Source organism: Prionailurus bengalensis, chromosome X (genome assembly GCF_016509475.1).
Source record: "Prionailurus bengalensis isolate Pbe53 chromosome X, Fcat_Pben_1.1_paternal_pri, whole genome shotgun sequence".
Lineage (NCBI taxonomy): Eukaryota > Metazoa > Chordata > Mammalia > Carnivora > Felidae > Prionailurus > Prionailurus bengalensis.
In genome coordinates this window covers 107,667,102-107,684,410 of record NC_057361.1, presented here as the reverse complement: position 1 = coordinate 107,684,410, position 17,309 = coordinate 107,667,102, and the positions used below count along the sequence as shown (strand labels likewise).

General features: G+C 37.7%; 1 protein-coding gene across 6 annotated transcripts in view; it reads left to right on the top strand.

Moving 5' to 3' along the window:
- Positions 1-541: 541 nt before the first annotated feature.
- The window catches only part of SMARCA1 (SWI/SNF related, matrix associated, actin dependent regulator of chromatin, subfamily a, member 1), a 72,246-nt gene continuing 55,478 nt past the window's right edge, over positions 542-17,309 (top strand). For 3 of the 6 annotated variants that reach the window (XM_043571173.1, XM_043571172.1, XM_043571171.1), the window contains exons 1-7: positions 594-886; positions 5,574-5,660; positions 7,950-8,116; positions 8,443-8,543; positions 8,649-8,749; positions 11,377-11,556; positions 15,874-16,029. In XM_043571173.1, coding sequence (XP_043427108.1) covers positions 716-886; positions 5,574-5,660; positions 7,950-8,116; positions 8,443-8,543; positions 8,649-8,749; positions 11,377-11,556; positions 15,874-16,029 — 963 coding nt within the window. In that variant the 5' untranslated portion in view covers positions 594-715. Of the gene's footprint in view, positions 887-5,573; positions 5,661-7,949; positions 8,117-8,442; positions 8,544-8,648; positions 8,750-11,376; positions 11,557-15,873; positions 16,030-17,309 lie in introns of all 6 variants that reach the window. The other 3 variants (XM_043571170.1, XM_043571174.1, XM_043571169.1) reach the window with 2 other exon arrangements.

The window sequence follows — 17,309 nt, the reverse complement described above, 5'->3', positions numbered from 1 at the left end:
TCTGAGAAGTATCAGAGTTGCAAATAAAACCCAAGTGTCACGCTTTGCCTTGTAAGAGAATGTTTGCAGCTATAATCAAGAGATTCAAGGAATGCTTCTCCTTCTGCAGAATTTCCAAAGGTGGGAATAGCACCACCAATACCCCTTTTGGAACCTGGGAAAGGGCAGTCCCCAGAGGGGTTCTCTGCTTTGCAAATAGTGAGACCTTTTACAGTGCAGTTACAAGCAGAGTAAAAGTTCTTTGTGCAAGAAGGGGAGAGCGCCCCGAGGTACAAAGAGCAGATTTAAGGGAAAGAGGATTCCTTCTGCACACATATGCGTGGGGAGCTCAGGCTGACTGTTGGGGGCGTGTGGGAAGGGAGATTTTTAGGGAGCCGCGGGCTTGTGGGTTCCCGCCTCCACCCCAGTCCGCGCCCCACACTCGGGCAACAGTTGGTCGTGCGGGGCCGGCCCGGGCTCTTGGTGGGGAGGGGGAGTCTCGCGATCGTTGAGGGGGGGGGGTGGAGGAAGGGGGGAGGGTGACGGGGGGAGGCCATGACGTAGGGTGGGTGGACGGAAGTGGGGCAGGGTTGAGGGTTATTTAAAGAAGGGGGGGCTGAGCGAAGGGGTTGGAAGCGGAGTGATTCCCCACCCCTGCTCCATCTAGCTCTTTCCAGTGCAGCCACTGCCGCCGCCCAGGAGCTCTCGTCCCCTTCCTCGTTCCCGCTCCAACGCAATGGAGCCGGACACCGCTGCAGTGGCAGCCACCGTGGGAGCTGCTGATGCGACCGCCACAATCGTAGTCATAGAGGACGAGCAGCCGGGGCCATCCACCTCTAAGGAGGAGGGAGCGGCCGCCGCGGCCACCGAAGCCACCGTGGCAACGGAGAAGGGCGAAAAGAAGGAGGTAAATAGGAAGGGGGTGTGTGTGTAGTCAACAAATCCTGAGCCGGGCCCCTCCGAGGGGCCCAAGCCCTGACCTTTCAGCGCCGACAGGTACCGGCGGAGCTCAGCGGGGATGGGGGCCGCGGGCGCGCTGGGAGTGGGGGGCGGCGGAACAGTCTAGCATTTGCTCCCCTCCCCCTTTCCTCCATGCCGCCTGGAGGGCGGGGGCGGGGCTGGGCGCGGGCGCGGCGCGGGGCGGAGGGTGCCCGTTATCCCGGGGCTTGGGGGGCTTGGACGCCCCTCGACAGCCCCCGGCCCCATCCACATTCCCGGAACTGGGGTAACAGGGTGGGGGATGGGGTTGTGCAGGAAAAAGCCTCCGCCTCTCCCTCTCCTCTCGCTCTCTCCCTCTCCCCCCCTTCCCGTCGGCCTCTGCCTGGGAAATCTGGGCCCTTCAATCCCACACCCGCGCGAAAGGGGTTCTGCTGAGGCTTACAATTTTTTAATTTGAATTTCAAGGTGCTGGTGGTTGGGAGGCGGAGGACGATAGGAGAGACTTTTATTTTTTTTGAATGGCCATGTCGGCCTTTTAGGTGGCAGCAAAAAAATCATCCCTTGTTCGTTTGGTCCCCGCCTGCTGAAGCGGGGGTGTCACCCCGAGAAAATTAGCTCTCCGCGTGCTACCCGCTCCCCCGCAATCCAGACCCCAAACTGAGGAACCGTGGACGCTGGCTTAGGAAAATTTCCAACGTGTGCACCCTCACCCTCTCCTGCCCCGCCCTCGACGGTATAGTGTTTCACTCCAGGGCCACCCAAATGGTCCCCCAATCCGGCCCCAAGCCTTCCAGGCTTCCGCCTCCCTCTCCTAGTGGGCGCTGCTGGCTCCTGGACACATGCAGGGTTTTTCTTCTTTTTCTTTTTCTTTTTCTTTTTCTTTTTCTTTAACCCAGCGTCGCTAGGATGAGCTCCTGCTAACATACATAAAGGGACCACTCAGACACCTATTAAAGCCAAATCCAGAAAATATGTATTATCTCCATAAGGCATATTTCATATGGACCAAGACATGCAAATGAAACTATGAAACACGTTCAGAATAAAAAATAAAATGGGGTATAAGGATTGTTGATGTATAATTAAATTGTAGAATGGATCGTTTATGGGTAGATTTTTTTTTTCCGTTTATGAGTAGACATCTCGCAATTAAAACAACGGTAGGTAATTAAAATTATGCTTTAGAGATCTCAAGTGGCTTTGTCTGAATTATTATATGGTACGATGCGACCAAATGAAAAGCTTTTGAAGGCAATTAACACCTTTTGCCGTGAATTAGTAATTTTAAATCCAGCATTTGTTTAAAGTGATATATTTTACTGTTACAAGGTTGACTAAACAGAAAGACAATTGTAGTGGTAAGTGAAAACCGTACAAAACATACACATTTTAAGATCTATGTGGTACTTGAATCAGTAACATGGTATTGTAAAGATGGTTCAGATACAAAGTATCAATATAAAATCAAATGCTGGGGAATTCACCAATGAGTCTAGGTGGCTTTTATTCCCTAGACTGTGCAAATGTAAGGGATAAACTCTTTTGTATGGCAGTAAAGATTGTTGAATTTCCAGATTGTGTAAATTTTTTGAGTTGTGAAAAAATTGGGAATCAATAAAAAAAAACCTATGTAACAAACACTGAATTGATACATATATTAATGAATTCTATAGCCTCATCAGAAGTTGTCCTAATACTATCTCATTTGTCTGCTCAGCATTGGGAAGTGAAGTGTTGCATGGCAGGAACTTTCTGAATACCTTAAGTTGATTATTTTAGTCACCACATCTTTCATTTTTAATTTTTTTCTGAAAAATCTAAAGAGTACCAAATATCTACTTAAGTTCTTTCATGTGTATCATTTCATTCCTTTAAATAAAGTAATTTGGCACTCCCCCCACTCCATCTAAATAGATTGCTCACTACCTTGACTGCCTAAGTGATGGACTGAAAATGTAGATTAAACTTTCCTTCATGTTCATCAGTTACTGTACTCTGAAAGTGTACAGTATTTGAGATGTAGGAGGCTGTTCCCCCTCAATTAAATAACCACTTCCCGGGCATTTCCAGTATTGTGTTGATTTTGTAAAAAATTTTTAACTAGGCTCCATGCCCAACACAGGGCTTGAATTTACAACCCTGAGATTAAGAGTCGCATGCTCTATGGACTGAGTTAGCCAGTGCCCCCAGTATTGTGTTGATTTCCTAAATGACTTTTCACTCGCCTCCTTCAATTGTCAGGTGTTAGCTATCATTTTTTAAAAACTTCATCTACTTTCATCAGAAAGAACATATGATAAAATGACATAGATGTAACAAAACCATACAATCATTTAAAACAACTGTAAAAATACAAAATATAAAAATATAAGTGATGGAGCAGGGAGAGGGAAATAATTATGCCTGAATAGTAAGGAAAAGGGATGTTACTGCAGTGGAACTCCTCTTTTAGTCCTGGGCTTCTGCCATCCCTTCTTGCTGTTGACATTGTGCTTTCTTTCTTCTAAGTGATCTTTCCTGTGTCATTTGCTGTTGCTTTTATTCTCTGTAGTATGGCAAGTCAGATGATCAAACTTGCTAGAATTGTATATCAAGTAAAAGAAAATAGGCTCTGAGTAAGAGCATTTTTGTGATGCATAAAGTAGATGAGATTTGGTTGATTGACTTGTGACATTTAGCTACAGAAACGTATTTTTGTTTACGTTCTGGTTCTTGAGCTTAACTTGGTTTAAGTGACAGTGGATAACCTAACACTGGAAGTTAGAGTTGGTATTTCTGGTAATGAAAACATCAAGAAAAAGGTCATGGTCTCTAAGGGCATCTTGATGACCTTGTCCACATTCTCATGGCATCTAAACTACCAGATGATGAAATCTATAGGAAATTCATTAAAATATCCTTTTATGTTTTCTTGTACAAGAAGTGTATTTTTGAAAACATATGCAAAGGAGAAGGTTTAGAAGGTAGGTATTTTAAAATTTGTTGTGGAAGATAGTGCCAATTAAGTAATTACCCGCAGCTTTTAATAGCACTGCTTAAGATTAGGAATTTTAATTAGCATATAATTAAATTTTATGGTATTCTACCACAAGGTAGGCAAGAGTATTGAGTAAAGTTTTTTTTCTAATTAAAGCCTTAATTTTTCTATAAGTGAAGTCTTTGTCCCACACTATTAGATATATACTTGTGTATATGATGTGAAGTAATTTTTACTGTTTTGAAACTTGAAAACTAGACTTCATATAGCTTTTCAAGGAATGATAAAGGTGTGAATTTTGTTACCCAGTATTCCATTACTTGTTGCTTTGAAAATAAAATCAGATTTATAGTACATGGGACAGTTTGAAAGAGTGGGATTGAGGGGATTTTAGCAGTTTTCTATTCTTGTCCATCCAGGATTACATTCAAAACATCTCACATGGACAATATATATGTATGTGATGCTTAAATCAAGATGGCTATTATTTGGGTTAAGAATAACTGAACAATATCTGATCAGTGCTTCAAAGTAGAACACTGACCAGGGTCAAATTCCATAATCCTAGTTTGAATTGTCTTAAACTAGGAATTTCAGTAAATGTTAGAAGGCATATTCATTAACTATTGGAGCTATGTTTTTTTTATGTTTAACATCACATTCTGTTTTTGATTTATGATCTAAGTTTTCAGGAACTGATTGACAAAAGCCATGACAAAATGGACGTAATTTCTGTAGTTTTCACAAACTGATTTGTGACTTGGGCAAAATCTGTGTTAAAACTGAAATACTCTCAGCTCTGATACTAAACGGTAGATTTGTGTTTTTATTATTTTTCTATTTATTATAGGGAAGGAGGTATATTCTATATACCTAATTATATTTGCAAGTACAAGCTTATCTTTACAAAGGATAGTGTGCATGAAATAACCCCCAGATAATTTCAATATTTTGAAGAAGCTGATTTATGTTAGTTTTCACTAAATCACAACTTTTTAAATATCAAATGTTAATAGTTGATAGCCTTGAGAAACTGCTACAAAATATTTATGTAACAGGGTTTAAAATAGTTTTCTTTCCAGTTGGGAAAAACTAAGATAAATCAAAAGTTTAAAACTGTATTGTGTTATTATTTAAATAGAAATTAACATGTATTACATTAAAAAGTTTAAATGTTCTTATTAGAATATGAAAACAATGAAAAAGTGTCTTTTCAGGAACGGAAACCATAGTCTCCTTCTGAAATTTTGGCTCGTTTCTATTACATAAAGATGTGTTTCTGAGAATTAATATTTACTTTCCTTGAATTCCTTGGTTTGTGGATGATAATATTACCATATTCTAGATTTTAAATCTGTTCAGTGGTTCTGTACTTTCTTATGCTTGAAATTAAAAAATAGATGAAATGGCTCAATGTTTCACCTTTTGGTGTTTATTTTAATTAATGTTCTTTCTCTAGCTTTTATAATACAGATTTTTTATTGGACCCCAGGTGCACAGAACTGGATTAATCATAAGCCCTGCTTCATGACATGCTCTCATCATTGGTCTATGTGTGGCCCATGTTGATTTATTTATTTAGTATTTAATTACTTTTTACTTTCTTCAAATGACAATGTCGACCATTTTTAAGATCTTGCTTTGCAATTTGATGGCTTATTTTTTCTTGAAATTCTAGAAAAATGTTTCTTCATTTCAACTCAAACTTGCTGTTAAAGCTTCTAAATCTGAAAAGGAAATGGACCCAGAATATGAAGAGAAAATGGTAAATATATTCCTGGGTTGATCATGAATAATGTAGTTGATTTTTTGTCATTGAACTGTAGTTGGCACCCAATATTAACATTAGTTTCACTGTACTTGATTTTTATTGAGGAGATGTGAAAGATTAAAATGATACATGTTCATATATAATGAATACAGGATCATAGATTTTAGAATTGGAAAGTAATTTAATAATAAATCCATCATAATTTTGTTGAATAAATGAATCTCGTTTTCAGATGAGAAAATAAGGAGCAGAAAAACTATATGAAATAGTTGGGAACAGAAACCACATCTCTTCACTGTTGTTCAGCACTCTTTATCTCATAATAAGATGCTTTATGCTAGAAATATTGTATCCACTAAGTGACAATATCAGTGGGAATATCAGTATGGCTGAAAGAAATCAGGTCACAGAGCTGGACTGATATTTTTTTTCTCCCTCTGTTCTTGCTTTGGATATTTGAATGAATGTTACATATTATGAGACATGTAATACAGTAACACTTTCTCTGGAGGAGAGGACATTTTCCCAGTACATGAAACTGTTACGTATTTAAACAGTATAATCTTAATTATGCCACCTACTGCTTTGCTGTGTATTTCAAATTATTTAGTTTTTATTTACTAAAATCCATATCTTAGCTTTCATTTTAACTAATCTTTTATGCCCTGGGATCTTTCAAAACCAGTGAACTTGGTTAATTCAAAAGAGAAATTTAACAAGTAGTTGGAACTGAATTTTTTTGTTGAGGGGTTGCTTTTGCAGTAATATTATAAAAATAAGTAGAAATGAAGTATTTTTTTGGTTGTTCATAGTGATTTTGCCATACTCCATGCCTTAATGTTTAAGGTCACATCTAATATAGACAGTTAATGTTTTAACAACTCTAAAAACAACATTCCAGTGAGGATAACATAAAATGGAAAAGTTTTGGCCTCCTTCCAGCTTCTGGTCTGAATGTTTGTCTAATTCTTGTGTTTATGTTAATGAACTCTTGTAAGTTTCTGGTATTATTAATTATGCATCCTTCATTAGCAATCAAATATTCCCTACCCTGTGGTCAGAAAGTGACTGGGAAATAAAAAATCATTTTCATTTTTTCTTCATCTAGAATAATGTGTACATTTTTTGATCTTCTAAGATTTTTTAGTGAAGTTTTATTTCATTAATATGGTACAAGTTACATGACCTTTTACAATTTATTGAGAAATTATAGCACATATCAATTAAATTTTTTTAATGTTTATTTTTGAGACACACACACACACACACACACACATACATACATACACACACACACACACACAGAGTGTGAGCAGGGAGGGGCAGAGAGAGAGGTAGACCTAGAATCCGAAGCAGGCTCCAGGCTCTGAGCTTTCAGCACAGAGCCCGATGCGGGGCTCAAACTCACAGACAGGGAGATCATGACCTGAGCCGAAGTCGGACACTTAACCAACCAAGCCACCCAGGTGCCCCACATATAAATTTTTAATAGTTAATATATGTTAACTATTTTACTTATATGTGTACGTGTATTTTTCCCCCAAATCTTATAAATTCTTAAGAGATCAGTTTATGGTATATGTATATCAAAGCCAATAATTTATATTTCTGCATTTAGGATATATTACATATTATGATGCTTTATTTTGTTAACTAGGAAAAGAAAATTATTATGGTTTGGAAAGAGGATTTGCTGTCTGACCCTGACTCTTTAAGCAGGGTACTTCTTTTTTTTTAATGTTTGCTTACTTTTGAGAGAGAGAGACAGCATGTGTGTGCACGCTTGTGCGTTGGGGAGGGGCAGAGAGAGACAGAGACACAGAATCCGAAGCAGGCTCCAGGCTCTGAGCTATCAGCACAGAGCCCAATGCGGGGCTTGAACTCACAGAGCCATGAGATCATGACCTGAGAAGTTGGATGCACAACCACTTAACAGACCGATCCACTCAGGTGCCCCAGCAGGATACTTCTTATTGGGGCATTTACTTCTGTTAGATCACTTGGCTTCTATTCAGAGTATCTGAAAATGCCATTTTTCAAATTTAGGTGCTTATTAGCTGTGGGAACTTGAGCAAGTTAGTTACCCTCTCGGTACTTTAGTTTTATCATCTGTAAAATGGACATAATATTAGTGTCTACCTCATAGGTTTATTAAGAGAATTAAATGAGTTAGTATGTTTAAAGTGCTTAGAACATAGTACAAAGTAAGGGCAATGTAAGTGTTTGTTAAATAACTTTGAGCAAATAAAAAAGAAAATCATTACTTTTTCTTTTGTGCATTAGAAAGCAGACCGAGCAAAGAGATTTGAATTTTTATTAAAGCAAACAGAACTTTTTGCACATTTCATTCAACCGTCAGCACAGAAATCTCCAACATCTCCTCTGAACATGAAATTGGGACGTCCTCGAATAAAGAAAGATGACAAGCAGAGCTTAATTTCTGCTGGAGAGTATGTTGGCATCTCTCTCTACTTTCTTCCCTCTTTCCCTCTCTTCCTCCTGTCCCCCCTTCTCCCTCCTTATACTCTCATTCCCTCTTCACTTATTCAGTATAATTCTGTGTTCAAAAAATAAGGTTATTGTCAGTGTAAATAAGTTTTGGAGGCAACATGTTTTTCTCACTAGAAATCAGTAAAAATGTAGGCCGGTTCTACCAACTTCTAAGCAAGACCTTAAGTAACTCATTTTCTTTTCATGAAGATACTAGCGATGTATACTGACTTCATTGACACCTTAACATTTGTGTTGAACATAAAGGTATTTCTTTTCATTTCAGCTACCGCCACAGGCGCACGGAACAAGAAGAAGATGAAGAGCTACTCTCAGAGAGTCGGAAAACATCTAATGTGTGTGTTAGATTTGAGGTGTCACCTTCATGTAAGTACCTCATCATGTTTGTGTTTTTTTTTCCCAATTTGATTTTAGAAAAAATCTACTTGATTATATTAATAAAAGTATGAGGCATCTTGATTTCTTTTTTAGATGTGAAAGGAGGACCATTGAGGGATTATCAGATTCGAGGGCTGAACTGGTTGATCTCTTTGTATGAAAATGGAGTCAATGGTATCTTGGCAGATGAAATGGTAAGGAGATGATAGCCAGAAACAGGATCTCAGTTATCAATTTTTTTTTTTTGTAAATTTGAAGTGCCTGAGCTATATTGCACCCCTGAGGTCTGGAGGCTAATTGCTTTATTTAGTTATAATGTAAAAGGCATTTGTAAAGTCTAGGATTGTTTACACTTTCACAGGCTACATAATTCTTAGTGTGATTTCCTCAAATGGTTTTAAAAAACCTCCTTGTACTTTTGTTTTTATTTATACTTTGGCTTCCAGGAAGCTCAGAGCCAAAATGAATGCCAAAATGGAGCACCTGTGTAATGTAATGGTTGGCCCATTGTGTCTTTTGTGTCTTTTCCTATTCAATACCTTCTAATCTTTCCCTGGCCCTTCTTTATATCTATTTTACCATTAATTTACGTTCCATGTTTTCACTGTAGGCCACCTGAAACATGTTTTCTTTGTAGGCTACCTGAAATCCTTTTGGTAATGAGGTGGGGTATATAAACCAAACACTAAATGAGTGAATGAATAGACCAGACAATAAATGATGAAAGCATGAATGAATAAATGTAAATGCCTCAATGTGTGAGCAGTGAGAAAGTGAATAGATGGAAAAAAAAAGTAAAGAGCAATGTTGAGTTCTGACCTAGCAGAATACCAGGTAGGGCCTGGGAAGTAAGCTAAGGAGTGATGGACATATAAATAAAATGACCAAAGAGAAAAAGTAAGTCCATTGAAGATGCTAATTCAGCAGATTGGGGGAGTATATGAAGACTTAGATTGGTATTTTAAGACAAAATAAATTAAATGTGATTTAAGAGAGGACTGGGGGGAGTTCTAGATCTATATGACCCAGTGATACTCCTGTTTATGAAACTCTGGAGCCATTATTGCAATCACTCTTCTCCAGAAGAGCCACATGACTGTTTATGCTCTATAACATGTAGTGTAGTAATGATCCCATAGATGCTAAGCAACTGTTAGGTGTGTGGCAGGAGGTCCTTTAAAATCAAGGGTCTGTAGCTCCTTATATTTAGTATTCTGGGTTGGAGACTACAATTAGCTCAGGAGGGGAGGAGCTTGGTTAATTGGATAGCAGAAAGACTAGGATTATTTGCCCCAAGCTCTTCTTGACTGCAGCCTTTAAACATGAAGGATCTGAAGATCCTTCATATTGAATTTATGCTGACACCAGGTACTTTTTATTAAAAAAGGGAAAGATACTTTAAGGAGTATAGAAAATTTGGAAAAAAAACAAGAAAAAAATTGAAAGTAAATTATAATTATGCTACCCAGAAATAATCACAGTTGACATTTTGGCATCTTTTATTTTAGCATTTTAATTCTGGATGTATTTATTTTATATAGTTGAGATCATATTGTACATATAATTTGGTATTCTGATTTCTTCACATTCATACATATTTTCTGCATAATTCAAATACTTGTAAAAATAATTGTTAATTACTGTATAATAATCCTGGAGAATTACCATAATTCTGTTAATATCCTCCCTTATTGCTGGTCATTTGGACTGATGTATATAGTATATATTGGTTGATACACGTGTATATGGTACATAATAATGCTGTTGTGAGAACCCTTGTAATTTACTTTTTCTGTACCTTTCAAATTATTTCCATAGGATTCCTAAAAATGGAATTGCTTGATTAAGGAATTTTAAGTATTTTAAGGTTTTGATGCATTTCATTAAGTGAAATATTAGGATAAACCCTATAAAAATAGTTTTGAGCCTAGGTTTATAAAAGAAAATATATACCTTGCATAGAGATAAAACCAGAAACTGTTTTAAAAGGCCACACAGCATAGGACATCATTCCCTTCCTCATGGGTTAGGTGGTGGGTTCATGGTGTTCAGTATGTTTTTTATTTTTACTTATTTATTTTTAAATGTTTACTTATTTATTTATTTTGAGAGAGCAAGAGAGAGTGCATACACATGGGAGAGGCAGAGAGAGAAAGGGAGAGAGAGAATCCTAAGCAGGCTCCATGCTCTGCACAGAGCTGGATGCCGGTCTTGATCCCCTTATCATGAGATCACTACCTAAGCTGATATCAAGAGCTGGATGCTCAGGTAACTGAACCACCCAGGCTCCCCTGTTCAGTATGTTGTTTTTAAAAAGTCTACTGGACTAGGTGATCTCTAAGGCCTTTTCTGGCTGCAGAGTTCTTTCATGTTTTGTTCTTTTATGGTTCCATAGGTCTTCAAAGGTGTGAGATGCAAGTACAGAGCTACAAGCCCCTTGAGATGCATAGTCTGAATATTTCATGCCTGGGCTGTAATAATGTTGGGGACAATGGGAAAGAAAGACTGGTATCGAAGCAGGCTGGTATTTGAGTGTGAAACACATATACACAAAATTCCCTAATTTTGCCACTAGAAAAAATTATGAAGTATGCTACTTGCTCCTTTAAGAGGAGCAACAAAGCAACTTTCTGCCTGCAAGTTCCTGGTTTCTTTTTGTGCGCACAGTAAGTACAAATTGGTATGGTTATTCACTTAAAAAAAACAAAGGTCTTTAAAATTTTTCCCCATGTGAGATAGTTGGCAAATGTCTTTGTTATTACTAACAAAATGTTTCATTAAATAAACATTTATGGATTTTTTCTTTGTAACGATAATGCAGGGTCTTGGTAAGACTTTACAAACGATTGCTTTGCTTGGTTACCTGAAACATTACCGAAACATTCCAGGACCTCACATGGTTTTAGTTCCAAAGTCTACTCTATACAACTGGATGAATGAATTTAAACGATGGGTCCCATCTCTCCGTGTTATTTGTTTCGTTGGAGACAAGGATGCAAGAGTAAGTGAGAAACTGATTTAAAGAGGCAATCAAGAATAACATCATTTCTGGGGTTAAGTTTTATACAAATACCATAAAAGACATTTAAGTTGACTGCTACTAGTAAATAACACATTGTGCTTACTCTATGTTAGGCTCTGTTGTAAATGCCTTTAATATATTAATTAATCCAACACTCCTGTGAAGTAGATGTGTTACCTATTAATAACACGCAATCACTTTTATTATGCTTATCTGCATTTACTTTTTTTTCTAAATTTTTTTTAAGTTTATTTTTATTTTTGAGACAGAGAGAGACAGAGCATGAACGGGGGAGGGTCAGAGAGAGAGGGAGACACAGAATCGGAAGCAGGCTCCAGGCTCTGAGCCATCAGCCCAGAGCCCGACGCGGGGCTTGAACTCACGGACCGCGAGATCGTGACCTGAGCCGAAGTCGGACGCTTAACCCACTGAGCCACCCAGGCGCCCCTGCAGTTACTTTCAACTGGCACATTAACGTCAGCTTTTTTGAGTTGCATTTTAAATCACTTTTTATTAAAAGAAATCATCATTGACAGTATATCTTATCAGTGACTCATCAGTTGTATTATTTTGACACCAAAAATATATACGTTTGTATGACTTAATTTTTTATGTTTAAATTTTTAATTTTTTAACTTTGATTTGGTATACATGCACACACTTGTGCATAGATGCACACATGAATGGGGCCTTTTCTATTCATACAGAGAGCCTGTGTTTGTATTTCTGCAAAGGCACAGCTTTCAGTTTTGCTCTTTTTTTTTTTTAATTTTTTTTCAACGTTTTTTATTTATTTTTGGGACAGAGAGAGACAGAGCATGAATGGGGGAGGGGCAGAGAGAGAGGGAGACACAGAGTCGGAAACAGGCTCCAGGCTCCGAGCCATCAGCCCAGAGCCTGACGCGGGGCTCGAACTCACGGACCGCGAGATCGTGACCTGGCTGAAGTCGGACGCTTAACCGACTGCGCCACCCAGGCGCCCCCAGTTTTGCTCTTTGAATAGAAAAATACATACCTGCATACATTCTTAGGTATTGGAAATGCTGGGCTCTTGCTTAAATTAGCCATTTGTCAATTTAGTAGGCTACAATGATTTTAGGACTGTAGAATTAATCTAAAAGAAATAAATTATGCAAAAATATAAAAATGAATAATCAGCTTAGAAAGCATATTATTAAACCTTGCCTTTATTTCGCCTCCAGAGGACATAGTTAAGAGAAAAGATTTATTCTATTTTTCGTATTTAGATAGGTTATCAAAAGATATCCTCAAAAGAATGGTAGCATAATGAATTATGTAATTTTATTCTTACCATTTTACTTGCAGAAAAATTACTTAAATTTATTTAAATTCAGCTTATAAATAATTTAAGTATTGAAATACTGAGCTCATAAATTTAGAATTACAGGCTTGATTCTTCCTTATGCTTAATATTTCCCAGTGGCAAATTAGTCACTTAGAACCCTTTTCTGATCACTGCTGTTACTTAATGTAATATCATTCCTTAAAAAACTTTGTATTTCTGAAGTATTGATTTTTGTTTGAAAGTATTTCTCTAAGATCATAAAGAAAAAGAAATATGTGCACTTGTGTTTTCATATGTCTCAATAAAACTGTGTCAGTGGTTTTCCCCTATATTATATGGAATCCAAGGATTTCATGAAATATTTCAGGGAGTTTTTTTTTTTTCTCTCTGGGAGTTTTAAAGGAAGAATGCTTGTATTTAATTTGTGACTGCCCTATCTCTACCCCATGAGTGGCTGAGATTTTACTAGTGGCTTCAAAAATTTTTTAATCTTGAAAACCAGTCTTCAAAGTCTGTGCTTTTCATATTGCCAGTCATTAATATTGCAAATTCGTGCTGGTGTGGACAACAATAAAAAAAAATGAGAATAGAATAGAAAATAGAGTGTTTCGCACATGGTAGGGATATGTATTGCTCATTTTTTAAGGATTGCAACCTGGGTGCCTGGGTAGCTCACTCGGTTACTCATCTGATTCTTGATTTTGGCTCAGGTCATGCATGATCTCCCAGTTTGTGAGTTCGAGCCCTGCATCAGGCTCTGCACTGATGCTGAGGGGCCTACTTGGGATTCTCTCTCTCCCCCCTCTCTATCCCTACCCCACTTGCTCTCTCTCTCAAAATAAATAAATAAACTTAAAAACATTTTTAAAAAAGGATTGCAACCTAAAATATTATTTTATTGTGGGCCATGGGCAAAGAGTTTGTGGAATGGTAATTATTAATTACATAAATAATGTACTATATTCAGCACTTACAGATTGGTGTTAGAATGTATAGAGAAAATCCAGATAATTATTAAAAAATTTTTTTTAACATCTATTTTTGAGTCAGGGAGAGACAGAGCACAAGTTGGGGAAGGGCAGAGAGAGAGGGAGACACAGAATCCGGAGCAGGCTCCAGGCTCTGAGCTGTCAGCACAGAGCCTGATGCAGGGCTCGAACCCATGAACCGTGAGATCATGACCTGAGTCAAAGTCAGATGCTCAACTGACTGAGCCACCTAGGCACCACCCAGATAATTATTTATAGACAAATTTGAATCTTGGTACCACATGGGATAGATACAATGTGTTTTTATAATTTCCTGGCCTTCTGTAAACATTTTATGAGGTCAGTGTTTTACTAATAAAAAATTTGATGTAGGTTACCACAGGTATTTGATTGAGTTGGGAAATTCTTAGTAATACTCCTGACCCAGTTTGGCGCTAATGTAGTCCTGCAGTATATAGAGGTGTGAATCCCAAAAATGGTTTTTTAGTTGTTTTCTATTTTTTAAGTAGGCTTCACGCCCAATGTGGGGCTTGAACTCATGAGCCTGAGATCAAGAGTTGCATATTCTACCAACAGAGCCAGCCAGGCGCCCCACCAAACATGGTTTTTCCTTCCTTTTCCACTCCAGAGACATCAAAGATCTTGGACCTGGAAACAGGAGATGTGGTTTTAGTTCTGGCTTTGCTATTGACCGTGTGTGACATTGAGTGACAATTGAAGGGCCTTCATTTTGTCATCTATAAAAGAGCTTTTGGATTATGTGATGTTCAGTGTTCTGTTACACAAATTTCAAGGCAGAGCTAATATAAATTAAAAATATATGTGTGTTCCGTGAAACTGTAAGAGTTTCAAAATTGAGTGTTTCAAAAAAATCAAACAAAGATAAGGTGTTTGCAAGACCAAATGGAGTCTGGCATCCTGGTTCTCTTTATTTTGCCTCCAATTCTGTAATGTCTTAATTAACTTTTTAAATATGACCACTTCCCAGAGTGCAACTGGGATCTCTACAAAGGCCTTTTTTCTGTCCTCTACTTCAGTCCAGACAATCCTTTTAGATATCAGGGCACTCGGTAAATATTTGTTGAATGAGTCCACAGTGTGTTTGGTGCATAACTGTGAGTTTATGAAATAATGAGTTTGCAGTGAATGGTTAATTTTGTTTATGCACTGTAATTTCATATTTACAGTACTAATCAGAACCTTCTCAATATAGATTTGGCTGCTGCCTGTTAACTTCTATGGTTTTATTTTGACCCATACATAACATCTGAAATTCAGTTCATACAAGTTAAAAATGCTCTCAGTCAACTTGGCTACTATGTTGGCCACTGCCTATGAAGATTTAGAAGATTTAAAAATAGTTTTAAATAGTCTCACTGTCTTAAATAGCCCTCTGTACTAGATAGAGCAAGTCCTCTTTATAAGATCATATTTGTAGTCTTACAACAATATCAGGGAATTCACAAAAGCATTAATGGGCTTTCATGACTCCTTAACAAAATATATGACTCATTCCTGTTAGAAATGGAAGGAACATAAAAGAGATCAAAAGGTGGAAATCATTCATGTATATTGAGTTCTTTTCATTTGTTGAAACTGTGTTGGTAATAGTTGGTAGTGCTTTGACCTTAGTAAGAACATGCTTTTCAGAAAGCAGTTTACTTTGCTCCTGTCTTTTTGGACCATTTGTTGTATGAAGAGAGCCTAATATCTGTCATCTGGTGATAAGAACTTTTCCAGTTCATTGAATATGTTGTACTCGGTTAAGGGAAGCCTTTGCTTCTCTTTTGTTGATATTAGTATGCCACCCAGATAATGTGTCTTTGGGATTTGGTTTTCCTGTCTTTAAAATGGATGACACCAAATGGTTTTCCTATCTTTAAGATGGATGAGACAAAATGATTCTGAGGGCTCTTAGAGTTATTAGTATTTTCTTGATGCTTTAATTCTGTGATCATCATGTCAGTGTATTTTAATATAAAGAATTTTATTTTGCATTAGGCTGCTTTTATTCGTGATGAAATGATGCCAGGAGAATGGGATGTTTGTGTTACTTCTTATGAGATGGTAATTAAAGAAAAATCTGTATTTAAAAAGTTTCATTGGCGATACCTAGTCATTGATGAGGCTCACAGAATAAAGAATGAAAAATCTAAGGTAAGCCAGTTTTCAATATCATTGTTAAACTTTTCTTTTAACTAACCATGTCCGTTTATTACTTCTGTGTATTCAAAAGAAAAAATGTGATGGAAGATTCTGATTTTATTCACAGAATATGAATGAAAATCCATTTTAAAAATGATTTGAAGTTTAAATTATTGAATATGAGACATGAAAATTGAACACAGTTTTTTTTTTCAACGTTTATTTATTTTTGGGACAGAGAGAGACAGAGCATGAACGGGGGAGGGGCAGAGAGAGAGGGAGACACAGAATCGGAAACAGGCTCCAGGCTCTGAGCCATCAGCCCAGAGCCTGACACGGGGCTCGAACTCCCGAACCGCGAGATCGTGACCTGGCTGAAGTCGGACACTTAACCGACTGCGCCACCCAGGCGCCCCGAACACAGTTTTTAATGTAAAGAAAATAAGGTGTTCATTTTCTATACCTGTTGCAGTCTAACTCTGTTATGCTACAGTATTTTAATATTTTGGTAATATTTGTGTACCAGAGGCATTTGCATTGATTTTTATTGAGGAGCCTTCTACCTTATGTGTATTCATAAGGATTAGAAAAAATAATTTCCTGGAATTACCTGATTTGTGTGAGTTAGAGCATGGTGTAAATTTTGAAAAATACCACTATTTCTTGCTATTCAACTCCATCAACAATAGGAAAAGCATCGATTTTTATGATTACTGGGCTACTTTGGGAGAAACAGGGACAGAACTGGAGCAAAACCACCAGGCAGATCATACTAACTTCAAATTGAGACTAATACCTTATAAAAGGATGCATGTTAGAGAATAATTATTTAAGAGCATTATAAAAATATGCATTTGTATTGATAAGATTACTGTTCTTTTATGCTTTGTGCTTTAATTTTTATAGTCTTATATTTAGAAAGTTAAGATATCAGGGAAAATGGGCTCAACTCTGGTGCTTAGAAATTGTCACTAGGCCTTTGAGGCACCTGGGTGGCTCAGTTGGTTGAGCATCTGACTCTTGATCTCAGCTCAGATCTTGATCTCAGAGTTGTGAGTTCAAGCCCTGCATTGGGTTCTGCACTGGGTGCGAAGCCTACCTAAAAAAAAATTGTCACCAGGCCAAGTTAGAACTTGGCTAGGTATGTGGATGAACATGATTGGCAGGGAGAAAGATGTTATTGTGTTAAGTGACTAGCCTGGATTCCATGGAGTTCTGACTGTTTCTGTGGACCCAAAATAGACCAAATAAGTTTTTTAAAGTGAGGGAGGGGTGTCAGGTAGGACTATGAT